Source organism: Dermacentor andersoni, chromosome 5 (genome assembly GCF_023375885.2).
Source record: "Dermacentor andersoni chromosome 5, qqDerAnde1_hic_scaffold, whole genome shotgun sequence".
Lineage (NCBI taxonomy): Eukaryota > Metazoa > Arthropoda > Arachnida > Ixodida > Ixodidae > Dermacentor > Dermacentor andersoni.
The window spans coordinates 107,563,318-107,580,440 of NC_092818.1; the positions used below are offsets into that span (position 1 = coordinate 107,563,318).

Consider the following 17,123-nt stretch of genomic DNA (forward strand, 5'->3'; position numbering starts at 1 on the left):
ATTTTCTAAGCCTTTGGCAATCTCTTCTAGGGAGACGCTCAATCCTTGCGGGGTCAAAATGATTGGGTCTAAGACTAAGAGTCTTGGTAGCCCCTTCCTAGCACGAAGAAATGCAAATAAAGCACGCTTACGTTTGGAGTTTGATAGATAATCGTAATGCCTAATATCATATTCATCTTTGGCTTGATTAACATTACGCTTAAGTACACCAGCGTGAAACTGATAATTATTCCAATTTGTCGGGCACTGATTATGCAGAAGCATTTTCCAAGCAGCTTTTCTTTGTCTGTAGTCCCGCGTACACTCCTCATTCCACCAACGACAAGCGGTGCCTTTAGCCGAAGGGATGACAAATTCAGCTTGCTTCTGGAAATCCTCTAAAATTGAGCAAATGGTTGAAGCGATTTGCTTATCTCTGGCATTAGCAAGTTTCGAAACGGCTGAACGCAAGGAAGTATTAAATTTCGTATGGTTCACAAATGTGCATGCCGGGTGGCATAAATATGTTATTGGAGAAATGATTTCGAATGGCACAGGAAGATGATCGCTGTTGGTTGCTGAGTCAACCACTACCCACGACGAAACCTTGATGCCAGAGCTACAAAATGTTAACTCTAACACTGAACGAAAAGGACTTCTAGCAAACGTTACTTGTCCTGTGCCTGACATGAAATGTGACTATCCATAGTCCACTCCCATAGTCGCTTACCACAAAAATCTGTTTTTAGCCCACACGACACGTGAAGCGAATTAAGATACCCTGCAAACAAAATTTCCTTGCTTCAGGCAGCCACAGCCCTTTCAAGTTACTTTGAAGATACTTTGCACACCGGTGAGGAAATAAGCATCTATAATTGAAAATGTAGGACACCCTGGGAGACAAATCTCTAGCCAAAATTTCGCAGTCGTAATCCATGATATGAAAAGAAATTTCTGCACTGTGACAAATTTTCCTCCACTTCGCCAGTGTCGATCTAATCGTAAAGACCGAAAACCTTTTAAGTGAAAATTTTTCTCTGGTGAAAGCCTAGTTTCTTGAAGAAAGTAAGATATCTGGATTTAGTTGAATAGATAGACAAGCTAAATCTGTTAAAGCTGAAAATATAGAGCGACAATTGCACTGCACTACTTCCAACTGTCCAATGGTGTTGAACGCACAGCAGTGGTAACTGCCGCCTTTAGAATACTTTCTGTAATCATAGGAGATGGCTGACTCTCTTTTTATTTTGGTTTCATAATTTTTGAAATTGGTGATCCCATGTCTTTGGCAGCTCGAGTGTCAAGTTTCATATCTGTGAAACTAACAGTGTCTGAATAAGAGGGCTCATCCTCGCCTGGTTGGACTAGCGTAGTAGTGCCTGTGGAGTGTTCTGCAAATGTAGAAGGCATCTCTACCTCGTTGCTAGGCATTCAGGTGTGGCGTTAGATAGTGGAGACTGCATCGGTGTCTTAGTGGTCTGCATTATTTGCATCATCTGACTGGAAATGATTTGCGCTAAGCAATCAGAGAGACTGGATATCAATTTATCCACAGCTTTAGTAATTGCTTTTTTCACAGCAGAGTCAATTGCTTCCGAGAGATTAAGGTCCATGCTTGGGGTGTTGCGTGTTGTAACACCAGAGTATACAGAGTATATGAATGCCCTGTCTTTAATAACTGCAATTGCATCTCTTCGGGGGCAACGACGGCGGTCGATTATTTCAAGAATTTGTATTTCTTGAGCGCGAGCTGAGCAGGTAGAATAGTCTGCTGGGTGTGTTCCCCAGCAGAGGCAGCACTTCTGAGATTGTGCAGAGCATTCACTTGAAGAATGACCATCTCCACAGGTGCGGCAACGCAAGCTAGACTTACATCCTCCTGCGCTGGGCCCGAATCTCCAACGATTCTGATACTGGATTGGATGTGAAACGAGTGGTTCTACACGGGACACAAGAGGCCAGACCTTTATTTCTGATGGACATGATGTGCCTACAAACGTTGCAATTACAGATTCAGTTGAAATCCTGTCGTTATTTACCAATTGATTGCAATGGTACATAGCAATGACGCCTGCAGCGGAGAGCTTGTCCAGGGTTTCAGTTGGACTTAATCAGGAGTCTACGACCCGTACAAGACCCTTGGTGCACGGAAAATGAGGTGTAACAAAAGCACTCACCGGGATGGAAGCGAATGAAGTGCATTTCAAGAGGTCTTCAACACAGGTCTGGTCGGATGAACGACACACTATACCTCCCCGTCCGAACGCTCGCACGTCAGTGATGGTCTGGAAGTAGTTGGACATGGTCTTAAGTGCCTTCTGAACAGCTTGTGGATTTGTGATGCTGATGGAACCTCCATCTGTAGGTAGAAGCGCAACAGGAATGGTGCTGACGCCACTGCCAAAAAATAAATCTAGAGGCAATTCATTAGGTGGCAGTGATGCTGACCAGGCGGATCGCGCCTGGTCAGAAGAATTGGTCGACAGCCCAAGACGGCTGACACAAGGAATGCCAATAAACCAGGGACTAAAATAAGGTCAGTGAGACACTTCAAACCACCCGATACTCAACCAAAACGCCACAGCAGGTCAACGAAATGGTTGCTCTGTCGAGGCCAGCACGGAGCGCACTTGCGTTTTAGGCCCCAAAGAACAAATACGGCGATGGGCCTCTGTTGACCGAAGCTCTAGCAGCAAAAACACATACTTCGTCCTTATCATCTTTGCTTTTCCCATCTTAGCCTTATTGACCGCGATAATATAAGCAATGGCTGCGCAGGGTCAAATATGCTAGAAGTTAACCACGGCTGCGTGACTTGATTTCTATTAATTATGGCTTATGCCTTAGTTCTTAGTAAAGGTTGCTATGGCTAGGCAGAGGAGCACTCAAGTGAGATAACCAACGCAGGCGAGGCTGAGATAAACAAACGTTTTGCATCTCCATGCAGGCGCATGCATACCGGCATTAACAGTGCGTCCACGCGCACCGTTTGACGTACTTTCCTTCGCAAGCGGTTCGCGTGTGTTTACGCACTAGCAAGCCGCTGAGAAATTTTTCCTCTAAGGCTTTGCGTCTGCCAGAAACGCCGCTTTCCCGATCGCTGTTTTCGCAGTCGAAGCACTTATCGGACAACGCGTCTGCCGGCTTGCCGAGCATTTTCGTTCACCACTGTCCCCACAATGTCAGGAGTGTACACCAAGAAATGTGTCGAGGACGTGTGGGATGTTTCGGAAGGGGCGCTTCCATTCAAGCTGCAGCGGATAGCTGAAGTTGAGTTGGGAGAGACTTCAGCAAAGAGAAAAGAAGCCCTGGAGAGGCTTTCTGAACTGTTGGAAGGTAAGCATCCAGTACCCCTCTTCTTGCAGCGCACAGTGCAGGCATGCTGCCAGCATCGAAATCACGCGAAATTTTCTCTGAACACATTACCGCACTCTCGTACTTGCGCTTGGGGACGCTCAACACTATTTCTTTGAGTATCTTGGACTCACTACGCAGCGGCTACCTTTGGTTGAGGCAATTCAGCCCAGATGTTTGTGTGTGAGGCGACGTGAGTGATATGGTATTTTGGCCAGGCTGGACATTCAGGAGGCACGCTTCTCGCGGCCTCTCCTGATTCAGCTGAGTGATTTGGAATGGTAATGTTTCGAAGACCAGTTTCCGGAAAGTTGTGAGGGGGTGCCTGGGCCGGCGCGGCATCGTGCATGTGGATGGCGCACACGCTTCTGAACGATGATGCACACGGCGACATGCCTCTATAAATTTAACACTTCTTAATCTCTGCGCGAGGGTGGCGCTGGCACTTAGCAATTCCAGAATGTGACCCTCACAACACGGCCGAATAATCCGATGAAATCGCAATAGAGCTAATGAAACAGCTGGTTCCAAAGAGCTAGGCACTGGTTACTAATTCCTTAGAGCAAATGACTAGAATAAAGAAACATTTCGGTTGGATGACGTGAAAGCAAGATCAACTGCATCTACGAGAGGAAAAGTGACAAGGGCAGGACGAGCTCGTTCAGGCCAGTTACAGTAACGTCGGTGATATATAGAGTGTCAATGCAAGCCATAAAATTAGATCTGTCCAAGGGGGTGGAGAGAAATTATATAATGGGGCAACTACAGAGTGGTTTCACAGCAGCAAGACGCTTACAGGATATGTTTGTTCTAACGCAATGCATAGATTTCAAAAGCTCACAATAGATTTTGACTGATAGCATCTTAAAATTTATGGGGGTCTACTACAACGTAGAAAGGGAATTGTTATGGGATATTCTCACGCACATAGGTATAGATAAGAATGGAACTGCCGAGGGAAATACACAGGGGCAACCACGTACACTTTGTATGGGAAGGCCAGAAATGCAATGATGTAGTCAATATTTCCAAATAACAGGAGCAATGGTGTCCTATCTCTCTGGTATTGTTCGCGCTTTATGTTAAGGGCATAGAAAGACGACTGGAACACAGTGAATTACGGCTTGATTTATGTTACATTCATAATGGGGAAAGGGTGTAACAGAAGGTCCATGGGCCGAAGTATGCTGACGGCTTGCGCATGGTGCATCGTGTAGCGGACAATGCAAGACATTTAGAGGCGCTTGCGAATATGTGTGGCAACGGAGGGTCCAATTTAGGCCTTAAGTTTAGCACAGCGAAATCAGGAATTATAATCGTTAATGAAGAGACGAGTAATCAACACCAAGTCATAGTTATAGACAAGCCATATAAGAACCTCGGCGTATACATAAACAAAGGAAATACTTACTCCAAACACCCGTCAAGGTAATGTGAAATCAAAGGAGAAGCAGAATGCATAAATAAGTAAACAGATAGCACTTTGGGCCTAGAATATATACGATATGGTGCGTGGAATCTGGAAAGAAAGTAATGGCACAAGTGGTTACGTTCGCAAATGCCATTCTTTGCGTAAAATCGAATATCGTGTTAGGGTTGGAAGGTAATGAAAGATCGGTAGGCCGATTGGCTTTGGGACCCCACAGTAAAACCCCAAATGAAGCAGTGCAGGGTAACATGGTTTGGGCCTCTTTTGAAGCAAGCGTTTGCATTAAGTTGAGGCATGTGTCCGCTGCAGGCCACTCAGCACATTTGAATTTGAAGGTCACTCAGCACATTCTAATGGAATCCAGTGACATTCCCGTAGCGTTTGGAAGTAATGTGGATGGAAGCATCAACCGGTCAGCTGTCGAGATAAGGAGGAGACGTTTAAGGTCTAGGTGGAAAAAAAGCAGGGAAGGGACTCATACGACGGGATCCATTACAGACATAGGTAGCAGCAGTACAAGGTAGGCAGAAATTTTAAGGAAGACAACGAAGGTTAAGAAGATGTATGCAAAATGCTAGAATGAAAATCAAGTATACCCCGCGAGATTAACTCCAGCACGCTACACTCTTAAGCAAAATCACACCATTTTGCTACACAACAATAATCGTCATATGTCTTGTCCGCATTTCCTTTCTTTAACGCGACGAGCCCGGTACTTTCCAGTAAGGAACGGCATGCGCGTTATCAGCGGGACATAGAATTCCCGACAGGAAAGTAGCGCGCGTGGCCTTTTCAAGAAAGGAAACGCAAGCAAGGCAGATGACGATTATTGTTGTGTGGCAGAGATACACCCCAAAGGGTGTAACTTTGCCTAAAAGTGTAGGTGACTATTTGTCACCGCCCCGTCTCCAATAAACCAATAAAGGGTTGCCATTAAAGCATGCATCTCGCAAGGTTATATCCGCATGCAGCCAGGAACACTGTCCCCTTTGTGCTCGACCTTTCTGTACTCAGTCCGTGCAGCACAATATCCCTCCATTATCCGTAGATCCCTGACTGAATGAAAGCTACACTCGCAGTTCGCGTCTTCATTTCCCTGGCAAAGCTCTTAGAGGTTTCTCTGTTTCTACGACGCCCCGTACAAATATCTTCAACAGAAATAAAACGAAAATCCTGATACCGCTAGAGCGCTAATGGATCTGCATTACTGTTTTGCATGTGTTTGACGTTTGTCTTCGTTTACGCTTAAAGCGTGATGCGCCATTGGCATAACGTACAGCATGCATCGACTGCAGACAGTACGAAACAGAGGGTGCCGCAACGTAGTATAACAACTGATATTGTAACATTTAGACTCTATCTTTTGAGAGTTGGCCGTTGTTCACCTTCTGTGTATCTGCAACATCAACGGTCTTTATGAAAACTTCGCATTCTGGTCAGCTGGCTCATGAAGTGCTTACTTGTGTGCAGTCGGATCTTTTGTTACGTTAAAGCTAGTACAGAACGTTTAACTGTATCAGAGTTTCTTAATCTCTACCCAAATTATAACTGACTCCCAGTAAGGATGCTGCAATGTGGGAATCGATGGACGAAATTAGGACGTGCCCAATGCGAAGTGTGCAGTGCATCTAACTTATGCATTGCATGCACACTTATGCACAGCACAAAACTAGAGCTAGCCAATTGAGAATCTAAAAGCAAAAATGAAGACAAATGTATCCACGTTCGCTGGATTTTGTTTCTTGAGCGATATTCTGTTTCAGATTACGAACATCTATCCGAATTCTTTGTATGTACAGCTTCGGCTAGCAGCGTGCTCTAAGATAGCAAGATTTGTCTCGATACAGGAAGCTATGCTTTTAATGAAATTAGCAACCCTTTATGCCGTATTGGGTTGGTATCTTCGCCAACCCAATTTCGAGTGACGTTCTAAGGGGGAGCTTTAGCTCGGGCCCTCCAAAGTGCATAAGAACAAAGAAATTGTTCTTCTCTGGAACAACTGCACTGATTTTGATTAAGTTTCTTGCATTTGGAAGAAAAACCTAAAATATACTCACCGAAATAAGCAGATACATAATTTTAACTGTCACATGTTTTACAATAAGTGTTTAATGTTGAAGCATTGAAAAAGAATGATGCACCAGGTTTACAACTTTGTAATTCAGTTATAAATAAAGGTTTCCAAATTTTGTAAATTTCATTTAATAAGACATTTAAAGTGGACTAAGTTGTTGTAATACACACCCCTCTGAAGTGCACCACTAACTTGTCACCGCAACGTTGTAACAATTTTCCGTAAACTGTGAATTCGTATATCAAGTGTTTTAAAAAAGGCAGTTTAGGGAACTTCGATATATATTTTTCGTTTAACGGCACATATTGGTAAACATTGTGCTGAAAGTTTTTTGAAGCTTACCAACATACCAATATAGGCCCTAAATAAACTTTTTGCCCTCTGTAGTCGCTAGAATTTAGCTCCTTTTTCTCAAATGCAACAAATTTCATTCAAATCTCTCGAGCGGTTGTCTAAGAAATACATTTCTGCGTTTTACATGTATTTAAATAGGGCAATTAGAGTTGGCCCAGATAGAACTTTCTCTTTCTTCTAAATTTCGAGGTACCCGCCGTGGTTGCTCAGTGGCTATGGTGTTAGGCTGCTGAGCACGAGGTCGCGGGATCGAATCCCGGCCACGGCGGCCGCATTTCGATGGGGGCGAAATGCGAAAACACCCGTGTACTTAGATTTAGGTGCACGTTAAAGAACCCCAGGTGGTCGAAATTTCCGGAGCCCTCCACTACGGCGTGCCTCATAATCAGAAAGTGGTTTTGGCACGTAAAACCCCATAATTTAATTTTAAATTTCGAGGAGAGCTGCCTCTTAAGGCTTTTGTCTTGGTTTGCTCTTCATCGAACTAAGGGCCATCACATATCTTTTCTTGATGATTTGACGTTTTTCAGCACATCTCTTTTACTTACAGTTGAAGCATATTTGGCACACTCCACAGTCTATACACTCTCCACATGTTGATGAGAACGACACTGTGTTTCTTCGTGGGCACCGGAAATACAGAAGGGATCTGTCGCGGCTCCCCCATGAAGTTCTTAACTGATGTACCAATGATCGGTGTTGCTTGGCAAATTAATTTCAGGGCGTTGTGTCGAAAGGAGGGGGAGGGGGGGGGGTCAGCGTAGCGCGACATTGTGCGCCAGATGGAGCACCGGTTGTGGGCTGGAGTCATGTTCACGCTCATTGTGCCTGTCGTCTTGTTCGCCCCGTCTCGTGCTTCACTTGTTAAAGTGATAAAATTTCCTGAAAGGAGCTGCTAGGGCGGAGTGATTGCCGAAATCTCTTGCAATGCTAGCTGCATAGGCAGCCCCCATCATCACCCTTTTCTGCACATAGCTATTTACTTGACGAGCAGTTGAGTACAAAAGACTAGAAAACGTTGCGTGTCACGTTGTTGGCAAGAATGTGTTAGACGAACTGAATTACTCAGATTTCGCAAAGTTCTCAGAACCACTTATCTGCGCTCACCACCACTTGACGAAGATAGCCTGCATTAAAATTTTAGCGACTTCTCGTGACTCTTCTGCTTCTTCATACGTGCGCTGGTTCTTGCTATGGCCTATTTTCGTTAAGGATCATCGTGGCGGAACCACCTTGAGCACAGGTGGTCTTGAACTCTGCCTTCACAACTTGCGCTGTAATATTCTCCAACTGTAAGTGCTCCATCTTTATACATAAAAGTGTTACTGTTTCCTCGCATCATCATTTACAGCCGAGCCGGAAGTGAATGCTCAGAAAGACACCGCCTTCCTTCTGCGTTTCCTGCGGGTGCGAAAGTACGACGTAGAGTCGGCCCTGCAAACCATTCGAAACTACTACAGGTGCCGAGAGGCCAGTGAGTCCTCTTACCGGGAATTACTTCCAAGCAAGGTGCCGGCGGTGGCTCGCAATCTGCTCATGGTTCTGCCCGAGACGGATGTCCATGGGAGGTTGATCCTACTCTGCAGACCAGGTAAGTAACGATGCTTTAGACAGGACCTAATTATTCATGTAATCGCAAGCACACGTGGTCATTTCTCAGGAGCCGCGCTGCCATTGAGCAGCAATATTAGCTGTACATCCGATTAGGATTCTAGCAAATGAATTCAATACGGGACGACCAATATGCGACAAAGAAGGACGCCACATATAAATATAATATGAATATATCATAGTTACCTATATGACTGAAACTTCGAAGCACAGAGCGAAACCTGAAAGCATATGACACCTTTTAAGGAGTCATGGCAAAAACAATAAGCGTGTTCTCGAAGAGAAAATGACAGCAGCGCGCTTTTCGAATGAAACACGAGTATATGGAATTCTGTAGACTAGAGTAAGAAGGTGCAGTGCAATTTCGCCCTTTCCTGATCGCACACATTGTTACAAGCCGCCTCCGTCGACTAATGAAGAAGATGATGATGGCCGGAGCGTTGCGGGAACGACCAGCAGTTGTTACAGTAGCGAGCAACGTGCCTGACACGGCGGCAGTTAAAACAGATAGGTCGATCGTCTTCAGTTGTCCAGTTACCAGGGTACCTAGATCGTGAAGCGAACCTTCGATAACGCGGACACGATGTTGGGATCGCAGAAGTGGTCTTACGACTGCCCACATCGCACGCAGCATGAACCCCGAGATTCACTAGTTAGTTTCACACGATGGCTTGGACGAGCGAAACCGCTGAAGCGTTCGAGTCGCCGGTGTTGGCAAATAGGCTAGCTGGAGCCATCGCTTCGGTTTTGCGGCGGACAATCCTCGTCGTTTCGGCCGGAGGCTGTGAAAGCTGAGATGGCCGGTGCTCTGCACACGAGACGTCGGGACAGCGTTGGGAAGGCGAGTGAATGGTCGTTCAATACGACGGCTCTTGGCCTGCTCGAAGCGCTGGATCACGGGATCGACGGTATCAACTTCTGCACATGAGCACATTGAATGCGTCGTCCGCTATCCCCTTCAGGACGTGGCCGACCTTGTCAGACTTTGGCCTATCGTTGTCCGCTTTACGGCACAGCGCCAGCGCATCCTGTATGTACGACAGGTACGACTCCGTGGATGTTTGGGCTCGAATTGACAGCTCCTTCTTCACAGCGATTTTACGACTGGGGGCCTTACCGAACACATCACGGAGTTTTTGCTTAATTGTATCCCAGCTCCGGGCTCGGCCTTATGATTTTCATACCCCAACTTCGCAATTTCACTCAGAGAAAATGCATCATAGGCCAGCATAACCGTCAGGTCCAAGTGATCGTGGTCGCTCACCCGTTCGTATTGTGTCAGCCCCTCATCAACTTCGGTGTCATCGGTCCCATTGAACGTTCCAGGGTCTCGAGGGTGGGCTAAAACAATCGTGGTCCACGGCGCAAAAGCAGATTGCGGCTGGATTGCCATGGTGGTCGCACTGCAAACGCCGACCGCTTTGAAGCTCCGTTGTGTGGCGAGAGTATCCCGTAAGTGCACCAATGTGGGACGGAGCGTCAAATAGATGAAAGCGAAGCACAATTAGAAGCAGAGGCTATTTATAGGGATGGACAAAGTGGCTGAGCGCGGGCAACACATTGGCCATCTTGGTCTTCTTGGTTAGTTCCAAGAAGGTGGCCCATAACGATATGAATACGTGAAAAAGTTTTCATTTCTATCTAAATGTGAAAAACACATGGAGAATTAGCATATTCCGTGAAAAGAAAAAAGAATATTTTGTGGAAGCTTTTTCAGCAATAGCGGGAAACACCATGGAAGTGGAGTTCACCTCAATACGCCTATGAAATCATTTGGAATGTGTATTGCCTTCATATGGGAAGCATAGGTGTACATTGCATTTGCTCTACATTACTATGTGACAGTACTGCAGCAGCAGATCTTGCATCAATCTGTATACCCTGAGCGTGCATTCAGAAGAAAGCGAGTCGCGTGCCAAACGTTTTCTGCGTCATGCTGTGTTGCGGCTCTAAACCAACAGATGACGCTCGCGACCTGTCATTCAGCAGTGGCCGAAGACATTTAGTGAAAAACTTTGGATTGAATACCGAAACTCAACAAGAAAAAAAGAAACTTCTTTTGTGTATTTTGTTGGTAGGCAACACTCGTCAATAAAGGATAATGAGGCCTGTAATCTATGAACTGTAAAACTGGTAATGAATTCAAAGAAGGAAATGGGCTCCCAGTAAAGGAAATCCTTGTAGAGGGCGGCACAAAACTCAGAGGCGTTATGAGGGTGGAAATATGCGTTTATAAAGCGCCTTACGCTGGCACAAGGCAAGCATGATTGGGGATATTTGGGAGAGGCTTTTGTCTTGCAGTATGATGGTAATCAAGTCTTGGACTGTCAATGAACAATCGCACCTAGTACTGTAAGTTAACGAAATAAGTTAACATCGGTTCTATCTGTCCATTTTTGTAAACATTCTACGTCTCAATGGTATATAAGCGGCAATGCTGTGAAGAAACAATGCGAAGCCACTTGGTGAGCCTTGTTATGCTTGTTATGAGCGTCGGGAATAGCACTACCTCAGTAGCAACTACCTCAAAAAGGGAAGAAAATAGAAATAAAACTGGCATAATTTTGAGGTGAAGGCAAGATCACAATTGATAATGTAATGACTACATATCGTGACAATCTTTCTTTTTCTTCTTCTTTTCAGGCTTATGGAAGCCCGAAGAACTGCCATACGCGGATTTTCATCGTGCTTGCCTGCTCTGTTTGGAACATATGGCGCCGAATCCTGTTACACAGACGTCTGGAATTGTTCTCTTGGTTGATTATGCCGAGTTCACCGCCGACAAGATATTGTGGGTGAACGTAGGGCTTGTCAGAAAAGCTCTGGGATATGTACAGGTCTGAAATTCCAATTTCGATTTTTAGGTGGTGCCAGTTGCAAATCAGCGACTTTATTGCAAAAATAAGCAGCAGGCTCCAGACTTAACCTCAGCGCTTTGATGCAGTCCTTCAGTGGGCTACAGACAACGGCGTGCGAATTAAGTTTTAATGTGCACAGGTTGTCGCTTTTCACTACTTCATAGACACAATGCCTTAACGGGTGAATAAACCGCTAATACCTCTGCCATACCGGCCCACGAAATGGCATTAATTCATCAATTTCTAAAGACTTAATGCCGATCGCGCGGCTCCACACCTATACATACTTAAAGACGGTAATGTTTTCTGCCACTTACAGCTTAATACGTTCTCACAACTCATTCAGCCGTCGAATACCTACTCCCGCACCCAGTGCTAGCCGTTACGGCCGTAAATACAAGATAGCTTTCCGAAGTAATCCAGAATAATTCGACGTGAAGTGTGTCTATTATAGTTTTTAGTGGCATTTCTTCAACTTGTGTCACTCAAGTAACGTTTCTTGATTGTGTTACGATTGCCAGACGAATTCACTGCATTCACTGCAGCTATCGTCGTCACCCCTTTTATTATCATTAGAGATGCATGCGTAGCTGCAACGCCTGTTACTAACTACTAACTAGCTACTAACGAACTTAAGGACCTAGACTCCTACTGGCATTAAACCAAGCCGTGTGGGAATGGTGTACACGACACAAATGGCAGCTCGGTTCAAGATTTGGGCAGCAGCTATACCGTGCGATAACTACAGCGTAATTTATTTTTACTTTACATAAACTTTTGCATAACATTTTGCTAAAGCACGCGCTTAGCTCGGTAACAAAAGCGAATAGTTTGCGACAGTTTCACAGGCGCAGCAGTTTAATATATCCACACTACATTTTTCAGCGAACCCATCTGTCAGGGCGCTTACATGAGCGCTACAAAAACGGCTAAAGTCAGCTTGTAGGGCTGAGATTTGCTCGTCGCGTTCATGTGAACGCTAGCAGATCGGGCTGCATCCGATAGATTCCACAGGTTGGGTCGACTCAGCTCGACCCAACTGTTGCATTTGCGAACGAGTACGAGTCGGGTCAGAGATTCTTGGACAGCAGCCACGGACAAGACGCACTGTGTTCGTCGTCCCTTCGCCACATACTGCCGCAGAAACATCCAACTGTTTGCTACATGCACTCACGTAAACGCTATCTCCTCGGGCTCTCTGACCCCGACTTCTCACTCGGGCCGCTCTGTTCGAGTTTAGGTAAAGATAAACTTTATGAATCGCAATCTACTTTGTTGCTGGTCTTTCAGGAAGGCATGCCGATGCGACTGAAAGCAGTACATATCGTAAGACAGTCGTATGCTTTCGACATGATTTTCGCCCTCTTCAAGCCCTTCATCAAGGCCAAGATGGCCGAACGGGTAAGTAAGCAGGCCAGACGACAAATTTTCTGTTCTATGCGATATTTAGTTTCTAAAGCTTATGCCGCAGGCCATGTTCTTGGTCATGATGATCAATTTGGTGTTTTGTGGCGGAATGCCCAAGTATGATCAAAAAGCGCCAGACCACAGTCAATGAATTGACAATGGAGTAATCACTTACGAGAGTTGGTTGTGACATGGCTCTAAAGAGGAGTGAAAATAGTGGCTGTAAAATCCGTAAAATGTATACGTAATAAATTTATGGCAAAGACCAAGAAACGTACTATAAACACCAAAGGCACATAACGAAAGGATGACAATACTTGCTACAACATGTCAGTGGTAAAAAATTAGAAAGAAGCACTATTGTATTTCCAGAGCCCTTGAAACGCGATAGGCTGGATGCATGTGCGATACAAAGCAACACTATCACAGCAACAGCCTCTTGCAAGAGCACGCGCTGAAAAATCTCTAGTGCTTACCATTTCCACGCCCCAAACTCGTTTAAAAAGCTTAAAACTGATTTACTATCATATAGGCGTTCTGGTCCAAGGAACACTGCCGGAGGGCGAGGAATATGCTCCCTGTAAGTTAACCTCTTACGTAAAAGTTCTGCTTCCTGACAATCACGAACATGAAGAACGGTGAGCCTTTTATCCCGTATGCCCGAGTTGGAGGTTCATCCCCAGTCAGCAGAAAATTGTGGGAGCATATGCGCGCCCTATAGTGAGTAGAGAGAATGGGACATCAATGTGTCGTGTTTTCATTGCGGAGGTAGAAACAAAGATTATTATTATTATTATTATTATTATTATTATTATTATTATTATTATTATTATTATTCGTTTCAGCGTCCCCCCCTCCCCCTCCACAAGCGTCACCAATGGTTTCTCAGTTTCGTTTGTAAGAAATGTACAAGATGTTCTTATTCAGTGCAAATGGGCAAACTTTGGACTCACAATATGCCGAAAGGCAGGCTTGTGAACTAAAAGAATGTAAGAAAGAAAGGAAAAGAAGACGAATGCAACCCCTCATGTATATGAGGGCCGGAATATAAAATTGTGCTTCGGGTAGGGCTCTAGAGGCCCAGATGCTGCAGTGAGATGCATTGATTGGATTATGCCTGCATACCGTTGCAGGCAACCAAGGCTACTCAGAAACTCTATAATGCAGCTGCGATGTAGAGTCGATAGGACGCATTCCACGTTTGTTGAGATTTCTTGCTGGAAGATATTAAATGAAGGATAAAGAGTGCATTCATTTTTACAAAGAAGTGAAAAAGGGGGCAAGAAATGTATGGGCAAGACAAGGAAGGTTTTTTGCATAGTGCCGATTTCAGAATTTAGGTCAGCCAGTATTCAATGTGTAACCATTTGTTAGCAACTTTATTTCGAGCAGCATGTTCAACAAAAACCAATTAATTGTGTAGTGTGAAGTGCATTACGGTTATGGTTACAACTTTATCGTGTTGTGTATTTCCCCTGTCCGTGAATATATTAACCAGCATGCAATGCCATTTTGCTACAGATTTCCAGTACAATCAATAAATTGCGTTCATTTAGTATTAAGTTATGTACACGATGTACATTTCATAATACCGAAAAATATTGGGACACAAGGAAGTCACCAGAAATCTTTAATGTGATTTTGTACAAATAAAGCAAGTAGGCTCTGTAAGGAAATAAAGGCAAAGTCTATGCCATCGTTGTACATCAGCTAAGTTAGGAGAGTAGCAACAGTTTAGCACAATTTTTTTAGTAGTATCAGAATTTAGTACTAGGAACTGTCGCTCATGATATCAGTATGAATCCAATTGCTCTTAGTGACTTTGATAAGTGTTTAAACTTGCTCCTTTTCAAGCTAATATCTTTCTTTTGGAGCTGGACGCGTTTGTTCGTATCTAACTCGCCGATGAGTCGTCTCAGACCGGAGGTGGATCCGGTGTAGCCGGAGAAACTCGCCACCAGAAAAACTCCGTAGTTAGTCCACCGCGTTCAGTAAAAAAGAAAGAAGAACAGAAAGATATAGCTCGTAGAGACGGAGTTAACTACACAATATAAAGAAAGAGGCTAGGGGTTGGCGAATATTTGAATATGAATAGAGTATTATAGACTAACTATTCGTATTCATATACGAAAAGAAAATATTCGGTAATTCTGAATACTCGAAACTAACCATTACGAAAGAACCTACTGTTGAAGTTTTGCAACTGTTTACTGTCTGCAAAACAAAGTATCGCAAGTTATCAGAAGTGGAACAACGAGAAACATTTTCAAAGCAATGTTGACGCAAAGGGAGTGATGAAAGCTTTGTTTTTGGCTCCACGGCAGAAGCCTACCCGACGACCATGCCTTTTGCTTGTAGTCTGGCATTTAGTGTTTTTAGAAGGCTGCTCATGTGGCAGTCTTCTTGTTTTTTTACGCAACACACAGTGGTGTTTTCGTTGCAACGGGCCTGTTTACGTGTGCTTATCATACGCAAGTCTTCTTTATTTTGCTCAATTTCTGATAGATTTGGCAACAATTTATGTAACGTTTCTACAAAGCTAGTAATACAGCACTCGTTCATTCTTGGAAAGCTGGTTTATAACCGGGCTATGAATATGGCCAAGAAGCTATTCGTACACGTTTTTTCAATGACAATGGGATATCGTGTTTGCAGAACTGATTCTTTGTCTCTGATAGCTAGCTGTCTTGCTTGAACTAGTCCGCACAGGCGTAGTACCTTATTAGGCCCAAATAATTATTCCAGCTGCAACATATGCATCTGCGTTTGACTCTTGGATAATCAATTCCATATTCGGTACTTTCTATTGGTACTACATTCATATTAGAAGAAAAGGTGATATTTGTCTAACTCATTTGGATGTTTTAATGAAAAGAATATAAAGAAAATATAGGCAGAATACTAAACTGCAACAGAGGTATAGAAAAACCTTATCAGCCCAAGCATTTGTCGCCACAACACGCACACACACAAAAAAGGAGGGGGATGTCAATAGCAATCCCAAATCTTCGTCATCTTCATCATCATCGTCGCTGATGGAAACAGTATCATTTACAAAGAAACTCGTTTGTCTGCCGCGAGCCCCCCTCCTCCCCCCGTGAGTTTCACGGGGGGAGGAGGGGGGCTGCATGTAAGCGTCACTCGCTTGCTCAATGACCAATGAATTTCAGTTATCCACAAAGCCGCACGAGTACTTCAGCGGGATAATTCGTTTCAATGGTTCCTGCATAATTCTTTTTCTCTTATTCTTTGCACAAGTACCGCTTCCACGGCGACAACTTCGAGAAGCTTCACGAGGAAATACCGCCCAGCGTGCTGCCCATAGAATATGGTGGCCAGAGAGAGCCACTTGACTTTGAAGACTACTGGAAGCAGGTCGACTCGCAAGAGGAGTTTTTCGTGCGTGTGAACAGCTTCGGCTACTCCACAGAGTGCAAGGATGACATGCGCGCTGAGACTGAGAAGCTGGCCGAACTCACTTCGCTTTGATGAGGAGAATATGACTGTGAATTTCCCAAACCATCGTTACGTTGTATTTTTGCTATGAAATTTGCGAAATAAAGATTTTCCTCCAACAAGATTTCCACGTGAACTGAATCGGCACTATGTAGTCAGCGACAAGTGAAGAATGCAGGCGCGGCGCCTTGCAAAAGAAAAAAGAAAAAAAGGAATTGCGATGCCCCTGCCACTTACCCTCGGCGCTTTAACAAATAATTGAATTTCAAATGCCACCGACGCAAAGAGAAAACGCCTTAACTGTTCAGCGACAGTAAGTACACCGTGGTCCCACACACTACGCACTAAAAGCCAAAATATACAAGCATGGGGATGAAGAAGACAGTTTATCGCACAAAGAGGTCGCTTGACAAGGGGGAGGGGGATTTCGCGGACATTTTTTTCAGAATATGTTACGTTTAGGAGACGTTGACACCTTTAGGTGGTGCTGGCTACACATTTTCACATGAAACTGCAAATAATAAAAGACACGGGTATAATAAATATAGAAGAAATACACACGAAATTAAAATCAACTCATAAATTAATCAAGCGCATATAA

The 17,123-nt window shown here is 44.4% G+C and overlaps 1 protein-coding gene across 1 annotated transcript; it reads left to right on the forward strand.

Annotated features, from left to right (window-relative positions):
- The first annotated feature begins 3,048 nt into the window (after window positions 1-3,048).
- Window positions 3,049-16,848, forward strand: LOC126531018 (alpha-tocopherol transfer protein-like). Its single transcript, XM_050178379.3, has 5 exons — window positions 3,049-3,315; window positions 8,542-8,781; window positions 11,445-11,638; window positions 12,950-13,060; window positions 16,325-16,848. Exons 1-5 carry the CDS (start codon window positions 3,159-3,161, stop codon window positions 16,553-16,555), a joined length of 933 nt encoding a protein of 310 aa, XP_050034336.1. The 5' UTR covers window positions 3,049-3,158; the 3' UTR covers window positions 16,556-16,848.
- Window positions 16,849-17,123: the final 275 nt, after the last annotated feature.